At 37.7% G+C, this 18,315-nt stretch overlaps 1 protein-coding gene across 7 annotated transcripts in view; it reads right to left on the bottom strand.

Moving 5' to 3' along the window:
* DICER1 (dicer 1, ribonuclease III) overlaps nucleotides 1-18,315 on the bottom strand; it is a 67,796-nt gene that overhangs the window by 19,400 nt on the left and 30,081 nt on the right. For 6 of the 7 annotated variants that reach the window (XM_068541135.1, XM_068541125.1, XM_068541115.1 and 3 more), the window contains 11 exons: nucleotides 17,067-17,539; nucleotides 11,199-11,331; nucleotides 9,720-9,962; nucleotides 8,976-9,130; nucleotides 6,246-6,378; nucleotides 5,190-5,265; nucleotides 4,037-4,176; nucleotides 2,148-2,327; nucleotides 1,706-1,919; nucleotides 1,352-1,505; nucleotides 179-361 (listed from right to left, as the gene is read on the bottom strand). In XM_068541135.1, the coding sequence (XP_068397236.1) occupies nucleotides 179-361; nucleotides 1,352-1,505; nucleotides 1,706-1,919; nucleotides 2,148-2,327; nucleotides 4,037-4,176; nucleotides 5,190-5,265; nucleotides 6,246-6,378; nucleotides 8,976-9,130; nucleotides 9,720-9,962; nucleotides 11,199-11,331; nucleotides 17,067-17,539 (2,084 nt within the window). Of the gene's footprint in view, nucleotides 1-174; nucleotides 362-1,351; nucleotides 1,506-1,705; nucleotides 1,920-2,147; nucleotides 2,328-4,036; nucleotides 4,177-5,189; nucleotides 5,266-6,245; nucleotides 6,379-8,975; nucleotides 9,131-9,719; nucleotides 9,963-11,198; nucleotides 11,332-17,066; nucleotides 17,540-18,315 lie in introns of those variants that run through there. The other variant, XM_068541162.1, reaches the window with a different exon arrangement.

Raw genomic sequence — 18,315 nt, 5'->3', positions numbered from 1 at the left:
CATTTCAACTGCAGACCGCTGGGCCACACTCTGGGCAACTCTGTGTGCAAAGGACCTCCTGAGTTCACAGCCCACATACAGGTGGGCTGCGCGGACTGTGAACCTCCACACCTGCCTACTGACCTCTGGAAATAATGCCACAAGCAAAATCAAAATGTCATTTCTAGAGCTCCTTTACCTTGAAGATGTGTGGTCCACATCCAGCAGCGGCTGGTTGAGATTGGTCAGGTCAAGGTTATACTTTGTTTTATAATATTCTGCAAAAGTTTCATATTCAGGGGAAGGAAATTTACTCAGGGGGGTAAGATCAGTGTACACATCAGCTACATAAAATCGATGAGGCTGATCAAAATTGCGATATCTAAAAAAGAAAAACAATCAGTGACTTTCTGGCTTAAATCAACTATTCTCAAAACACAACTGCTTTTAATATGGAAATGCAAATTATTTGACTTTAAAGGTTTAAAAACCTTTAAAAAAGGTTAAAAATAAGTAACATTAATGAAACTTCAATTCTAAATAATACGTTTCAAGTGGATTTAAGATGAGAAGAACTATATTTATATCAAGTAAAAACTGACTCCCCATTTTCCCCTATTTTACTACTGTCCTTGTGCTAAATATCTATACTTCGATAACACATGAAAGCTAAATGGCACCTTTAAATATCTCTTAATTTCATCAGTATAAATAGTATAGAAAACTTTCAATATCCAAACAACCAAGTAAATACTTTGTATATTACTAACGCTAAACATGAAAGACACGTGCCACATAAAATGTATTACTGTGCCATTTATGATATTGATAGGTTGGTGTTAGCTAACATTTAAAATATGGCTTTGAAGTGCACAAAGAAAACAAAAACAAAAACCAAAGACTGAATTGCAGCCAGTACTTTAATTCTTTAAAAAGTGCAGTGTTTAATTTTATTGCTCAAAAACTCCATCCCCTAAATTTTTACAAAATAAGAAACAAAGCATAGTAATTTACTGTTTTCACTGGCACTTAATAACACTATGCCTTTTAACAATTCTAATAAACTATTATTTACACCCAAATTCTTTAAGACTTTGGGGATTAAAAGGATGGAGGTTTTAAGAAGAAAGCCTATCAAACTCATTCAGATGATCTGACCTTCACAAGGTAAAATCCCTTCATCAACAGTGTTTTAGGTTTTGTTTTTTAAGTAAGTAAACTGGAGAGAACAGGTCCACCATGAAGAGATACCTATATTTTCTATTAGTAACATCAGTGCCAAAGTCACAGGTCACTTACGTTCCCCATATGAACAAGGGAATCTTCTGAAACGAAGTATCACCACCACTTAGCCTTCCACTTAAAATCTTACCTTGGAATGATAACTGCATCTTGGTAATCTTCTAATTTAAAAACAAAGGGAGTTTCTTTTGAATACTTTGTACTGGGAATGCCTATGCGAGCTTCAGATTTCTCGATATCTTCCATGAATTTAAAGTCAATGTCCAAAGTGCTGGAGTCATTAACTTAGGGAAGAAAAAGACCCTTTAGCTTGTTAAAATACAACAATACAGGTAAGATCTTTACTCAAGCTATATATTCATTTTATGTGTCTAATTCAGAGTTATCAAAGATATTTCTGTAGTATATACAATAAGCTCATTGTTAAGCAACAGTTTCATTTTTTAGCTAGTATACAGAAACACTTTAGAGTCTGGGTCCTTACCAACATTAAGAGGTAGAACACAGTATGCTGAGTCAGCGTCTGTGGGTTTAAATTCTAGTGCAGGTTTTTCAAGCCGAAGAATATGTGAGAATATATACTGGTGAAGTCTTGTAATCAACTCAAGCATTTGTAGAGATAACGTGAAACCAGACTTCTTCAACTCAATAGATATGGTAACCTCTCCAGAGCGTGTGTACACAGGAAAGTGCGGAATCTTAACAAAAGAAAAATAATGCACCTCCAAGGTTAGCAAATGTTTCAGTCCATTACAAACATTTAACCTCAGAAAAGGAATGGTGCTTTGTATCAGGGGAACAGAAGAGATACCTTAATTTTAAAATATTAAACATTCTGAGGTAACAAAAGATAGTTAAAAGTAGCTTTTCCTTTTTTAAAAAAGAAGAAGACAGTTCAACATAAACAGTCATTATGAAATGTCTACCTGAGGTATGGGTTTGGCTGTCAGTATTCCAAAGCATCTTGTGGTATCCTCAGGGGGATAAAGCTTCCGCCTTCTAAAGTTGAGTTCATCAGGTAAAGGTGTCGTTAGAACCATTCCTATCACATACAGGTAACAAGGCTGATCGGGCTTGGGGTAGCTATCCCTCAAACATTCTGGAATCTGGGATTGGAAAGAAAAATTAAGCATCAAGTTCAAGTGTATTAACCTCTTTTCCAGATGTTGGCAAGACAACAAATTTATTCCTGGCTTTACTTAAAGCTGATGAGAGAAAACTGAGAAAATATCCAAGGCAGGAGACCTCCTAATTTCTTAACCTCACTGGAAAGTCGGCACTTCTGGGTCTGCAAAAGTATATAAAACCATCAAACACTGTAGGGCCTTTCAACACAATACTGTGCATTTGATCTGTTTCTTTTGACTAGAGAACAAACTCTTTTCTTTCTTGGGTTTCTTAGTCTTTACTAGCTTGTAGAATACCAGAAAATAAAGGTAGCCAAATTTTTTAAATCCCATGTAATCCTGAAACCCAAAGATAACCTTTATTAACACCGTGATATACTGTATCATCTTCCAGACTTTTTCTGGAATAAATGTATACATTCCAGAATAAATGTATATAAACATATACACATATGTATTTTTCATTACAAATGGAATCACAAAACAAAGACTGTATCATAACCGGATTTTTATCTCCACTTACTACAATGAGAACATCTTTCAGGGTCAATACAAATCAGTATCATTTTTAATGGCCATCTCACTGAAGGAGTAAACCATGACTTAAACTAAGATTGCTTCTAAACTTTCAATATTCATACAACCTCACCCAATAGTCTTGCAGTTTCTGAGGCTCAATAATATAAATAATTATGTCCACAGTTAAAAGGTACAGAAATGCTGGCTATGGGATAGTTATAGTTAATAGAATATCAGATAATACAGAATGCACCTATTAATTAGACAGGATGCAAAGCAGTACTATGCTTCTCAAAACACTTATTAGTGATAACATGTCATATGAAACTCGTCCAGTAATCTCCAGGATAAATGTTAGAGCAGGAAAATTGGATATGAGGAAATAAGCATTTCAGAAAATCGGATAACTTAATTCATGATTTTTGAAAAACTGACATGATTTTGAATCTTGAAAACGCTTAGCTGGGTGCAAACTTTTTAAAAAAGTAAAAACTCAATAAAACTGCAAAAATAAAACAAAAAAATCATACATTTAGGCCAAGATGAAAGCACACAGCAAATTTTTGCTTCTGTTTGGGGTTTTTATAAGGTAAAAATATTGACAAACATTTTTTAAATAAGTACTTCAGCCCAGTATGGTTACAGCTAGAACTACGCCACAGATCCCGCTAGACACAATACGTTGAAAAAACTAATTTTAACTCCAGTCAAGCCACATCCTAACTCCCGACAAGTAACGGTGCTTGCACCTGCTGGTGTGCCCCTCATCTGGATGGGCACTTGCCTGTTTTATCATACACACCCTCTATGTTTTAGCTCCAAACATAAGGTAAAGCAAGAACCTTGACACTAAAGTGAATGAAACAAAGAACGTCTCTTTAAATGAAATTAACGCACTCTGGATAGAATCTGATAGATGAGTCCAGGAATCCTTTTGAGAAGAAAAACAAAAGCAATGTCTGAAATGAGAAAGAGTACACAGTGTACACATCACAGCGAAGGGGCTGATCTGAGAGAAGCTGTGAACGAGGGAGGGAAACAAGCTGAGATCCACAGAGTGGGCTAAATTACAAGGGTTTTGGGAAGCCAAGCAAAGGGATGTGGACTTGATATAGCAAGAAATAAAGTCAGAAAGGCTAGATTTTTACTCGGTTCTAACCAATACTAACTGCTTTTGGGTAGCACTGTCTTCGTTTTGTGGAGCCTGGTCTCCCTGGAACACTTGTCTCTTCTTCATCATGTAAATCAAGCTCTTCTTCGTATTTAACAGTCTCTTTCCCAACTGGCATCAAATGGTCATCCAGTTCGCCTAAGAAATTTAAAGAGCATTAACAAACAATCCTGATTTTGCCTCTCTAACTCATCAGTGAATAATCCAGAACAGCACTATGTTAGGAAGCAACCGGAAAAGTCATGAAAACTAAAGCATCTGTGCTTTTAAAAATACAAGGGCTTCCCTGGTGGCGCAGTGGTTGAGAGTCTGCCTGCCAGTGCAGGGGACACGGGTTCGAGCCCTGGTCTGGGAAGATCCCACATGCCGCGGAGCAACTAGGCCCATGAACCACAATTACTGAGCCTGCGCGTCTGGAGCCTGTCCTCCGCAACAAGAGAGGCCGCGATAATGAGAGGTCCGCGCACCGCGATGAAGAGTGGCCCCCACTTGCTGCAACTAGAGAAAGCCCTCGCACAGAAACGAAGACCCAACACAGCCAGAAATAAATAAATAAATAAATAAATAAATAAATAAATAAATAAAATTTTTAAATGTTCAAAAAAAAATACAAAAGTAATCAGATGTGATACTTAAAGCCAAGTCTATTTTGACATTTGTATATTCAATATGATCAGGATTATAAATTCTGTTCTAAGATTAAAAAATAAAAACATGAACAGGAAAATAGCACATGTCATCCCTTTACAACAAATGCCACTGGAAAACGAGTCTTCCCATTAAAAAAAAACGTTTTAATTTGTACACTAACATAGACTATAATTTGAGAGACCAATACATTAAAACACAAAACACAAATGTTCATGATTCAACAGTTACTAGAAGACCTTTATGTATTTATATATTTAAAAGAGGTCAGGAAATGGGAGCAAATAAATTGTAGCTGTTAAGCTGTGGGAAACAGAGCTCCTCCATCTTACACAAGATCTTCAGTTACATCATACTTACATCTATCTTCACCAAAGCACACCAAGAGCAACAAGTTCACAGCCCGCAAAATCCTTAGGCACCTATAAAGCCCTTGATGTGCTTTTGTTTTACAGTGTTTTTAACTTTATTTTTATTTACATGTGCCTTTCAAACACTCTTACCAATTTTGTGCAGTTTTTCACAGCAAATGAGAGCTACGACTCTTTCAGCCAATCGTATACAGCTCATTGGGGGACCCTGAAAGTAACAAAAAATGTGCCCATTATATATGCATGAAGCTGTATTATCATTAGTGCGTAAAACATACATGAAACCTCTACCGCGAAATCTTTAAAGTTGAAATTTACCAGAACAAAGTTTCATTTTGAAAAACGTCAGCAAGTTTTAAAAAATCCTAATCTCCATATTTGAAGAGCCATCTTTAAAAATCCAGCCCAGGGCTTCCCAGTGGCGCAGTGGTTAAGAATTCGCCTGCCAATGCAGGGGCCAAGGGTTCGAGCCCTGGGCCAGGAAGATCCCACATGCCACGGAGCAACTAAGCCCATGCGCCACAACTACTGAGCCTGTGCTCTACAGCCTGCGAGCCGCAACTTCTGAGCCTGCGTGCCACAACTACTGAAGCCCATGCGCCTAGAGCCCGTGCTCCGCAACAAGAGAAGCCCCCGCTTGCCGCAACTAGAGAAAGCCCGTGCGCAGCAACGAAGACCCAACGCAGACAAAAATAAACAATTAAAAAAAAAAAAAAAGCCTGCCCAGTAAAACCTACATAGTTATAACTAAGATTTTACAATTTTGATGAATTTAAATTTTAGTAAGAATTTCATATATCCGTATGGAGACTAAGGATAGCAGTTACACAAAGGCTGATTTTCAAGTCAACAACGAAATAACTAGAGCAACCCAACTGCATTTAATGAATTCTGTGTCACTGTAAGTATCTAAGCCACAGCTGAATGATTCTGCCAGAAATGTTTACAGTAGTAAGATCTTACAGGAAATTTCAGAGGTCATCTAATCTAATCCTGGGAGTCTACGACTTATACAGTCTACTGAAGATTTGAACATATAGTTGACTACAAAAGAGATTTACAAATTTACTTTTTTTAAAGTAGATTTAAAGCCAAATTTACCTGTAACTTGCATAGCCTTAGAGAAGCTGAAAACAAATCCATTAATGACATATTTTAAGGCACAATCATTTCTTTTTCTAAACTTACAACAATGGAGGCTCGAAGAGGTGAGTTAATTGGCAGATAAAGAGTTGAATAAAATGTACCATCAGGCAACTCTCGGGTTCTACATTTAGGAGCCAGGTGAGTAAACGGATCACTTGGTAATCTAGCACAGTATCTGTGAAGAAAAAGAAATTCTGATGCTGAGTCTACAACTGAGAAACAGAGGAAAGAATTTTTACTGATATTCACATTCTAAAGTTTGATTTTTTTATGCCCCTCTTCCCCTCTACTGGATTGGTATTTATATGTGGAGTCTGAGCTTCACTGCTTCAAACTTTCAATAAGATGGAACAGTACATTTACATACATAATGGAACGTTCTGCAATGATGTTCTTTCTGTATCTGTGCTGTCTGACAGGGAGGCCACTGAGCACGTGCAATGTGGCAAGGGCAGCTAAGGAACTAAATCTTTTACTTTATTTAATTTTCATTAAAATTGAAATTTGAATATAAATAGCCATATACGTCTAGTGCTATGACTGGACTGTGCAGAAAGTATTGTTCAGAATCCGTTAAGGGAATAAATTGCCAGTGTTTGTTCCTTAATGATCTTACATTTGCCCACAACTACTGGGGTCTATGCAAGGAAGGCATCAGAAGCGGGCCCAGTGTTCACACAAAGGAGGGCAGCAGAACAAGACGACCACCCAGCAGCAGCACAAAGAGAGCACTGCAAGCAGGGCAAGAAGCCAGCCTCGAGGGAGCCGGGGCCCAAGTCAGGAGGGCGCTGGGACACGAAGCCAACCCAGCGGGGGCCAGGACGCATGCAAGGAGGGCAGTGGAATGGGCAGCAACCTTGCAAGGTCAGGACCTGTGCAATGAGGGCACCTAAACATGGTGGCAGCCCTGCAGACTGCTACATACAGGGAGACTGAACAGTCAAGTAATTATTTTGAGGACAATGGGAATTAGATTCCTCACTATTAAAAAAGCCAGGAACAAAGATGGAAAAAAGGGAAGCTGGAATAAACCCTCTGGTGTCCTACTAAAAAATGGAGTTAACAACAGACACGTAGTCAGATACAGCAATAACTACAAACGTGTATTTATATAAATGTTTATATAAATATAAACGTGTATGTGAATAGGTGTAAACATTTTCTAGCTCCATCTACTAAACAGCCTGGTAGCAGTAATACTCCAGAGGCAAAGAACACACCTAGTGTGCAGATCTTGGTTTCTAAACACAACTCATTCTCCACTAAAAGGAACCAGGACCTTTCGGAGAAATAGCCAATATCTAGGCTGGGGCAGGGAAATTATGAGTCTAGAACATCTTAGTTGCCATAAAATACAGAAATGGTCAAAGAATAATGGTGACATGTTAAAAAGACATAGAAGCTAGAATGAAGGGGCCCCCACCAGCCAAATTTTACACAATTTTAACAACAAAATAAATGATAGTAAAAGACTATAAATGACTGAATAAAACAGGAGCCCATTAGTTCACATTGGATAAAAAAAATAAAAGGAACAAATAAACGGAGAGAAGAGAAAGCTCTTCCTCACAGTAAAATGACAACTAATAAATACAGAAAGAATAATGCAATCGGAAAATCACCAATTTGCAGACATCACAGAAATAATCAATTCAGGCAAGAAATATCAATTGAGTACTTACACTGATGGGTGAAACTGGGAAGAGGGATAAATTTCATATAATCTCAAAATATCTCCCCATGAAACAGTCACTAATTATAAAGGGGAAAAAGGCAACTTTACAGTAGAGAAAGCTGGCAGACCTTACGTAAGTGATCAAACTCACCACCATAATAAAAGGACAAATAAACACCGAGTGACCCCATTAGAGAGAATGAAAGGAACGCAGCATCACTTCCATGATATGCTGGCCAAAAACACATAACCTGGGTCTAATCATGAGAAAATATCAAATAAATCCAAATTGAGAAATGACTGGCCTGTCATCTTCCAAAGTTGCAAGGTCGTTAAAGTCAAGGAAAGACTGCAGAATGGTTCCAGGTTGAAGGAGACCAGAGAGATGAGGAAAATGGGTACAACCCACGATCCTGGACTGGACCCTTTCACTCCAAGAACATTCTGGTGAAACCTGAATGGGTCTCTCTGGGTGAAGGGTATATGTGAGTTCTTTGTAGTACTCTTGCAATATTTTAAAGTCTAAAATTGTTTCAAAATAAGAAGTTAAAAAGAAAATCTTATGTTTTCTGCTCCTTTATTTTGCCTCTGCACAAAATTTATCCTGATACATAATCTAGCTATGTATCTGCTTTTCTTAGTTCTTAGAAATGTTACCACCGACTCAGGACAAAGTAAAACAGAACATACTCCAAAAAAAAAAAAAAAAGTTAATTTATCATAATCTTCCATTACTGCTAATGGAAAATTCAACATCCACCAACATTCATGACACAAAACAAGTTTCAAGATTTATAAAACAGTGAGTGTTGCAAAATTAATTTCAATCTAATTAAAATATGCATGCCTTCATTATGTCAGCCTTGCCAATGAGAACTAAACATTTATTACTACGCAACACTGGTTTTGCCTTCTGACAAAAAAGAACAATGAACAAAAAAAAGCAACTTCTTTTCCTTCTCTCATCAAAGTATCACAAGCCATAAGTAGAAAGACTGGTGATTGTTTGCAAAAGGTAAACAACACAATACTCATAGGTTTAGACTTAAATCTCGCAATTCTCACAGGCTTTCCATGCAAATGATTTGATGCCATACCTATTGATGTGTCCAATGGCCGTGTTGATTGTGACTCGCGGACCACCATCATCGGGCCTCAACACGTATGGTGGGAAAACATCATCATCATCCACAACAGGCTCAATGTCAGTCTCACCGCTATCAACTGACTTGGAACATTTGTTTCTCAAGATCTGAACATTTTAAAAACAGAATTTATGAGAACAAATGCTTTTTCTGCCATTAGTTGTCTGCCTCTGTACCTACAGAAAAAGCTCTCTTGACATGAAACATCTCTCCTAAATACACTTCAATACTCCATAGTTGCCTGCTGCTGAAAATTTCTCCTAATTAATCCTTTCCAGCTCCAGTCATGTGGAGAAGTTCCCCATACAGGTAACAAGGCTTAAAAGGCACTGTACCTACCTACCTACCTACACACACACACACACACACACACACACACACACACACACACACGTGATCCCCAGCCTTTCATGAGTATAGGGGCTATGTCATCACTCTCAAATCACTCTGCATCTCAAACAATCAACTGTGACTACACTGTCCGCACAAACAGGACACTTTTTCCAGGTCTTCTTCCCCAATAATCCATATGACCATTTTCACTGCTATTTTATTGTAAAATACTGCTGGCTCTGTGTAATTACTCTCAACTTTCTAATAGTGTACACACTGCACACCTCTGTTGAGACTATTCTCTGAAGATAAAACTATTTCTATACACATAAAAACAACTTAAAGATAACACATGAATCTTACCTTTTCAATAGCTTTGTATGTTTTAAGGTCTTCTTCAAAACTTTTTATTTTGTCTGTATCTGCTAACATTACATAATTAGAGATCGGTGCCCTGGCTCTTCCCTTAGATTGAACATAGGATCGATACTCTGTGGGCAGATCAAAACGAACCACCAAGTTGCATTTCGGTATGTCAACACCCTCCTCCACGATACTTGTTGCAATAAGCAGGTTGGTTTCATGTGCTCGAAATTTCCTAAGTACCTGAAAAAAATCCACCAAGGATAGCAATTCTAAGAAATTTTCCAAAGAAAACAATGTAGTAAAATTAAGGGACAACTGTCATTTCTGACAATACTCTGAGCACGCTTAAACCCGGCCAGGCTAAAGATGATGACAACAATCACACAAAACTCGAGACGCATGAACACGTGACATTTTCAACTGAATATGACTTGAAAAATCAAAGTGCCTTTCTATTTTACAGAAGCATCCACGGACAAATCACAGCCTTCAAGATGAAGGCGCTGGCTTCTTTAATAACCAAAGTGACCAAACGAATCCACTTCTGGAGTCCCGTTGCTATTCTGAGCCTCCGTAATGGGATCTTATGGCTGTGAGTTTGTGCCAACATCCCTCCAAAGATGTCAAAACTCTTTCACTAAAATCCCTAAATCACTTGGAATTAAAAATTACAAGCAAAGCATTACTTATTTTCTGGCATCTTGGGACACATTTAAGGGATCAGAAATGATTTTTTTTTTAAAGTGAAAAATTTTTTCATACTAGATTTAAGGTAACATCATTTCCCAATCCAGAATAAGTTAAATACGAAAGTAAGTTGGGTTTTAGACTGATCTGTCAGACTCTGGCTATTAGACTCCCCAAACCTGGAATATTATCAAAGAGCTATCACATAGAAATGACTTCAACGTGAATTATTCTGCTACTTTTAAGTTAAATAACAAATTTTAAATAAAAAGTTTTTATTTGCAAGCTGGAACACTATATTAAGTTTTAGCATCTTTACAATGCTATTTCCTATATCAAAATCTTAAAAAGCATGAAAAAAATTAGGCCAAAATCTTTAAAATATATTGTTATTTTTAAAGGACTCAACCAAGGCAGGACTTTAAGTAGAATACAAAACACTCTCTAGGAAAAAATTTCAGTTTGTCGCTTCAGAGTCGTATGGAGTCAAAAGGAGTTAAGTTTTCGCAAGCCTTCTTTTTCTATAAAATGTAGTTGTGTGCCATCAGCCCAATAAAGGAAAACAAAATGGGTGATGGCAATTAAGACACAGAACTGATTTTCCAGACAGATTCTCAACGTATGAATCACTATACAGCTACCTCAAAGGAGACGGCTAGTTTCTATATGAACAAGTACTCTATATTACCAAAAAAATGCAGAAGAACTATAAAGAAAGGAAGTTCCTATGGGCAGAGTTTGTATATGTTCTGAAAATTGTTACTGTACAATTAGTTGAACTTAGGTTACCTCTTCCTGTTTTCGGAATTCTGCTTCCATCTGTTTGTTACGAGGCTGATTCTTTCCAATGCCATGTCCAGTTATAAAATTGCTGCTGATGTAAGCCAGCTCTGGATCTTGTTTGCCAGCTTCCTTTATCAATCTAAGAAAATTATATACATTTGGAAGTTAAGCACTGCTGAGGGAAAAAAATTTAAACTTTTGTTTGTAAGGTCTCCCTTAAAATGGAAATACATATCCTTTTGCCAACATACCTAACAAAATAGTCTTGGTATTTTTTTTTTCAACTAGCTTAAAAAGAAATCACTGTCGCTCTTCTCTGCGTCGATCTGTGGACCAAATACTTGTAACACCAAGTACAGGGCTGATTTACACTGATGAATGAAATGGTCACAGTACCTCAAACTTTCTAATTTGGCAGTGACGACCTTCATAGAAATGTGGCCCAGGGGGGGACAGCGCTAGGCAAAGAGAAACATGGATTCCTCATGTATTTTGGCTTTAGTCCAAGTCTTATAATGAAAAAACCACACACACTCTTTCTCAACGCACTTCCCTAAGCACACACAGAACTTGCAGCAATGGTCATGCCCTTGTCTCCGCGGCCAAACTTAGGCAAAGTACCAAATACCCCAAAGGAATACTTCATTCTCCTCCGCATGTAGTAAGAGAGTTCCAGCTGTGCATGAAGAGAAGTGCGTTATTTCTTGTAGTTTTACCCCAGCACCCGGTACCACTGGAAGCACGGCTCTCGGGAAAGGGATCCCTCCATCCGCTGCTAAGCACCTCCATTCCCAACACTCACGTCCCTGGGCAGGCCGCTGACCACAGTTCTGCACAAAAGGCCACTGAGCTTCGGCGCTGCAAGGCCAAGAGAGCTCCCACCCCAGCCTGTCAGGAAAGAGGACATACTCCCGAGCTCATCCCCCTTTCTGCCTGCACCTCTGTTATTAGCCCAGAAAGCCTGTCCCCTCCGACGGGCCCTCCACTAAGAAACGGAAAAGAGCTACGGGACGGGCTCACGTTACATGGGTGCAGAAGGTTAACAGTTAGTGTTGCCATTACAGCTATCTTGGAAATACCCACATTCAAAAGCTCAGCACACAGGATAAATGGTTCCACACCTGACCTAAGCGATTCCATATGGTTCTTCTGAAGTCATACAACATAGTATAAATTCCTAATAGAAAATTGCATTTTTAAGTCAAACCATGCTTTTTTTTTTTCCCCAATAAGTACATGAAACAGGCTAATATCAAAGCCCTGGAAGAAACCTTGAAGGGCCATCTAGAATATCTTCCTGCCTCCAAATCAGTAAAACACTTGTGTGTCTAGGTTAGTTTGAGAGTCTGCTCTATAGTTTAAGTACTTAAAAAGTTCAAAATCAGAAACTTCTTTAATATGTTCCAAGATTCGTTTAGTTATTATAAACTTATGATGTCAGTAACAGGAAACAGTGCTACATGCCAACAGCATGCCCCAAAATCTAAAATATGAAATTAATTATCTTAGAAATAATATGTACTCCCAAATTTTAGTTTATGTAAATTAGCATCAATTTGAACATAACAGAGGTTTAAAAAAATGCATTTCAAGTTACTCCTAATTAGGTAAAGAGTGTATTTTAATTTGCCTAAAAAAATAAATCTGGTAGACTTCAACTGGCTGAGAAGCAGAAGCACTACAAGTGAATTTACTTCTCCTTAACGAGACTCTCATCAGTGCTGCCAGGAAGAGCAGAAACAATGTGCACATTAATAAAAAAAAAAAAAATCTCTTGTAAGCAATAATTGAATTCTATATACCTATGCTGATAACGTTTAAAGAGAAAAATTTCTCTATCAGATAAATTTAAGGAATCCCTGCGAAGTTATGGGCTTCCAGAGAAACAAAACAAGGTCTACTGTTGTCAGGGAGCTTGTTACTGAGTAACACACACTGCCTAGATTTCACAGTACCACAGAATTGCTGGGACAGAGTCTGATTTGTTTCTTCTAATTTTATACTGAGTTTATGTGAGTTGTTCCACAAGCAAGCTGTTTGATAAAGAATGCTGTTCTCTAGTGCACAGAGCTTCTCAAACAATGTATAGCAAAGAACTGGTTATTTTTTTCCTAATTTCAAACTCACCTGAAACCAAAATTTTTGTAAAATTCCACGAAAATTAACTACTAAGAAAATGTAACTTTAAAAGCATTAAAATTCAACGGCCAATTGTATAACATTCAGCAGACATAAAAAACTAAGAGTTTATGAATATAACTGTATTACATTCAGCAGACATAACTTACTCTTAAAACTAAGAGTTTATGCTTACCCTCAATCTCTGTATCTTACTCAACGCCGCTGGCACAGACCCAAAGGTCACAGTGCATGTGTGTGCATACAGCCTCCCCAAGTACAGTGTCAGGTGGTAAGACTGTCATTTTTATATACAGTGTCTCTTATCAACAACCCAGTAAGAGAGGGAGGTATTATTACTCTTTTACAGATGAAGATGCTGAGGCTTTAAAAAGTTAAATAACTTGCACAAAACATACACCTAAAAAGTGAGTAGAAATAAAAGGAACCAGGGCTCCTTGGAGAAATGGCTGATCCTATGCAAGAAAAATACAAGATGAGCCTGGAACATCTTGTAGTGCCAGAAAGTAAGGAAGTGTTCAAAAAAACAAAAGGATGAGGGCATGTCAAAGGGACCCAGGAGCTAACCTCAAACAGCCCCCAATGGCCCAGGGTGGAACAACTTGTACAAACAACAAAAAAACAAAAAACTAGTATCAGATTATAACCGAAGTATAAAATAAACAAACACGAGTTCATAATGATAAAAGAACATGATTCAACAAATATAAACAGATAAATCAGATAAAAGAGACACACTTTCCTTACAGAAGAATTTCTGTAACATACATATATATAAGCCCCTCTCCAGGAATGAAGTTGAATCCCTCCTTCCCCAGGATAAACTAGATTTGGTGACTTGCTTCCAAAGAATTAAGTAAGAAAAGAGAAAAACAGTAACTTTACAGTGGAGAAAACTGGCAAACGCAATCATAATCACATGATGAAGTTTAACATCACCAGTGATGTTCCGTGTTAATACCATGAGTCCCTCTGAGACGAAGTGACCAGAAGGGCACTTCACATCTGCAGTATTCTTCCAAATCCTAAAACTCAGTCTAATCCTGAGAAAAACATCAGACAAATTCAAACTGAGAGGCATTCTACAAAATATCTGACCAGTACTCCTCAAGAGTGTCAAAGTCATCAAAAACAAGGAAAGAAGAAGCTGTAACAGACCAAAGGAAATTAGGGAAATATAACAACTAAATGAACTCTGGTACACCTTGAATTAAAAAGAGGACATTAATAGGGATTTCCCTGGTGGTCCAGTGGGTAAGACTCTGCGCTCCCAATGCAGGGGCCTGGGTTCAATCCCTGGTCAGGGAACTAGATCCCACATGCATGCCGCAACTAAAGATCCTGCATGCCGCGACAAAGATCCCGTGTGCCGCAGCTAAGACCCAGTGCAGCCAAAATAAGTAAATAAATAAATACATAATTTTTTTTTTTTAAAAAGAGGACATTAATGGAAAAACTGGTGAAAGTCACACAATACTAGTAAATTACACAGTGAAAAGAGCTCTAGACTTGGAGAGTGGAAACCACTTTCTGCCACTTGATACTTGCATTATTTTAGGAGGTCACAAACTGAGTGTTATTTTCCTCATCTATGATATAGTAAAAACATCTACCTTCTTCCCTCATGGAGTGTTCTGAAATTTTAAAAAATATATAAAGGTAAATTATAAATGATAAAGCCCTAAACACAAAAGGCAAAAGAAAAACTATAAACAGAGACTGTACACATACTACATTATATATAGAAGTAGCTGTGATTTATTTTTTTAATTAGGAGAGTAGAAAACTGCCTGTGTATTACAATAGCTTGTACTCCCATGAAGCTGTTCACTGAAGAAGGGTTTTTCCTCCCATTAAACTGATGGAAGGAAAGAATCTGGATTTCAGGAAGTTTTTCTAAGCTTATTAAAAAGCTTACTGGAACAAGACCTCTATTGTATATTTAATTAGCTGTCCATAAAGCCAACCCTCAAACCGCTCCTGATTCATCGTCCAACACTAAATTCCAGCCACACTTTATGAAAGTTGATCACAACTAATCTGATCCTCAAAGTCAATAGGAAGTAACATTGACTTCTGATAAACCTTTTCAGGCTAATATTCCTGCAGTGAAAGCGGATACATCTCTACACTTAAAAACGCATGCAGAAAAGAGAGGAAAGGAAGAAAATGAACCCCGACTTCTCTCCAAGCCCCAGAAAATTTATTTAATTCTTAAACCATCCTGTATGGGGGCAGGGAGTACGTCTATTACTCGGCTTACAACTGTGCCAACACTAAACTTTTCTGACCCCCAAAATGCCTTTCCCCCATTCTAAGAAATAACCCGAGCAGATATGCACTCCCTGGACTGCCTCCTGGCAGTCTTCCCACTGGAAAGCACTGGTTTTTAGTGTTCTGCCATACCCAAGGGCATTATGATTATACAAAGAACTGGAAACTAGGAGGTAGAATATCAGGATTCTAGAGTTGTCTCTGCCACTGACTGGCAATTTAACTCAGAGCAAATCACTTTTCCTCCTGAGGCCTTTCTCTTTTTTATAAAAGTAAGTGGGTTGGATTAGATAGTCAGTGAAGTCCCTTTCCAACCTTAAACTTCTGATTCCAATGTAATTCACTACCTAAGGTTATTTTACTTCATATTCATCATAAGGATCAGGCCCAATGACTATGAAAATTACCTGACTGAAAACCGCCAGATGACTACCCCAGAGTCCAATTTCTCGTTACTCAAGTAAGTTCTCAAGGCCCCCAAACAGTCAGAAGCAGTTTGAAAAAAAAAATCCCAAATTACCTCAGGAAACAAAGCTTAATTTCTCCTCAGAGATCAATACTTGCAGAAAAGGCTCTTAGGGATCAACTTTGGCCAATTAATGGATCTTGTAGAAAAGTAGATTGAAATGCAAAATAAGGACCCTTTTTGGCCCTTATAAATAGTAGAGCATCCATCCACAAGTCAAAAGAACCATACATTAAGTGACCATTTGACACAAATCTGAAGTGTAGCTCCTTGGCTGGCTGGGTCTATATTCAGGAAAAATACACTTCTATTGAAGAAGGGAGTAGGGTGGGAATTCACAACCTAATTGGCATTCGCTGTCACCTTTGCCAATATCCTCTGAATTCCTCCCTAACATTTTTATTTTCTTCTGATTCAGAAAATTTTAATATGTAGTCTATGAACCAATCCAAATTTCAAATCCAGTTGTTAAAAACTTTTCACTGCAAATGTGCCAACCTGAATCGACATCTGGCAAGGAAAAAAGCTAACACAGAAAAATTAGCCACAGTAATAACCTGATAAAATTTATCTTTAAGATTACCTGAAGGAGAAAGCTTGGTGCGAAAAGCTCAACACAATGCCTAACACATCACAGTCACAGGTTAATAAATATCTAACTGAATCTAACAATTAATATAAAACAAGGAATGCTTTACTTTAATGTAACAATTTTCCTACACTTGCACTCTACTTTAATGGATTAGAAAAGATTAGCATCCTTTAGGGGAAAAGACCTCAGTCACGTCAAATCTAGCCTTTGGGGAAAGCTATTGTATATATAAACATCCTGTCAATCCCAGTATAGCATAACACATGAGTTATGATGATGGTGCCAAGTACAGGACACTTACATAAGCCTTCTGGTAGCTCTTAAAGCTATTACAACGTATCACTTCACAAAACAAAAAGCTGCCTGTTCTACTATAGAAAAAATGTTAATCTTAGAGATTTACCTGTTTAAGACAACTGCTGTATATCTTCTTTCCACAAAAATAATTCCACACAAAATATTGGTAAATGGAGAAGGAAAATTTGTCTCTGGCTTTTCTTTTTCTTCAATTTCTTCGTCCTCCTCATCATCCTCAGAATCACTCCAAGACACGTAATTATCCTGATTCCTATTATTATACCACTCAACGCTTTCAAACTGCTGTCGCTCATACGGTTTATATTTGCGTAAGATTTCAAGCAGTTTTATTACTTTAGGAGTTACAAATTTCAGGTCAAGTGAGGCAGGTGAGAAGTGCTCTTCACATAGTGCATGGATTTTCCTTAGGAAAGTGTCTGTAAACAATAGAAATTTCCTGTGCAGCTCCTCTTGTTCGTGTTTGATGTATTTCTGTAGTTCTCTTACCATCATTCCAGCGACTTTATCCGCACACCAGGGTCCCAGAACTACCAGTACCGCACGACAGTCTGAGAGTATCTACAAAACAATGTAAAGGCCCAAATGCTAAACAATAATCATGTAGTTATTTTCATATGTAGTTTAACTGGGATTTAAGTTGTCTTTAGTCTGCCCCTTCAAAATAAATTTACCCCTCTAATATAAACACTGAGGTTAATTCCCCAAGGTTAGGGGGAAGGGCCAATGGTCTCTTCAAGCTCTACTTTTTCATATATATGCCCAGAACCATCCTTTTGTTTTCCCCAGTGAAAATAATCAAATAAGAGAAATTAAAAGATGCAATTGTATACAATTAATAAAGCAATTTTAGAACTGTGATTAGTTAGAAGTACAGCTGAGTCATTTACTTCTAGGTAAATATGCAAAGAACTATGTAGCAGAATATACATATATATGTATATGCATATGCAACAGAGTATGTAATTTTATTTTAGGTATCAAAGAAAAGCAAAACAATTTTCCTTGAACTTTATCTATGCCCAGAGTGCCACATCTTACAACCCTAGCTCAGAGCAGAATATAAATCCATAGTAAGGCTATAAACTAAGGAACTGCCAGTTTTGCAGGCAAGTAAAAGACACACTGGGTTGAACATGGACTTAATGAGAAGACAAGTGCTGAGCAGAGCCTGGGCACTGCTGCTCCAGAAAAAAATCAGCAGGAGAGAATTAAGACTTAGGTTGAATACAGTGTCAACATTCACAACTGGCTGCAAAGTCCTGGGACAATGGTTCTCAAGTTTTAATGGCATCGGGATAACTGAAGGGCTTGTCAAATCTCAGAGAGCTGGACCC

This window comes from Eschrichtius robustus, chromosome 1 (genome assembly GCF_028021215.1).
Source record: "Eschrichtius robustus isolate mEscRob2 chromosome 1, mEscRob2.pri, whole genome shotgun sequence".
Lineage (NCBI taxonomy): Eukaryota > Metazoa > Chordata > Mammalia > Artiodactyla > Eschrichtiidae > Eschrichtius > Eschrichtius robustus.
The sequence above is the reverse complement of the archived record's forward strand: the minus strand, read 5'-3'. Positions and strand labels throughout refer to the sequence as shown.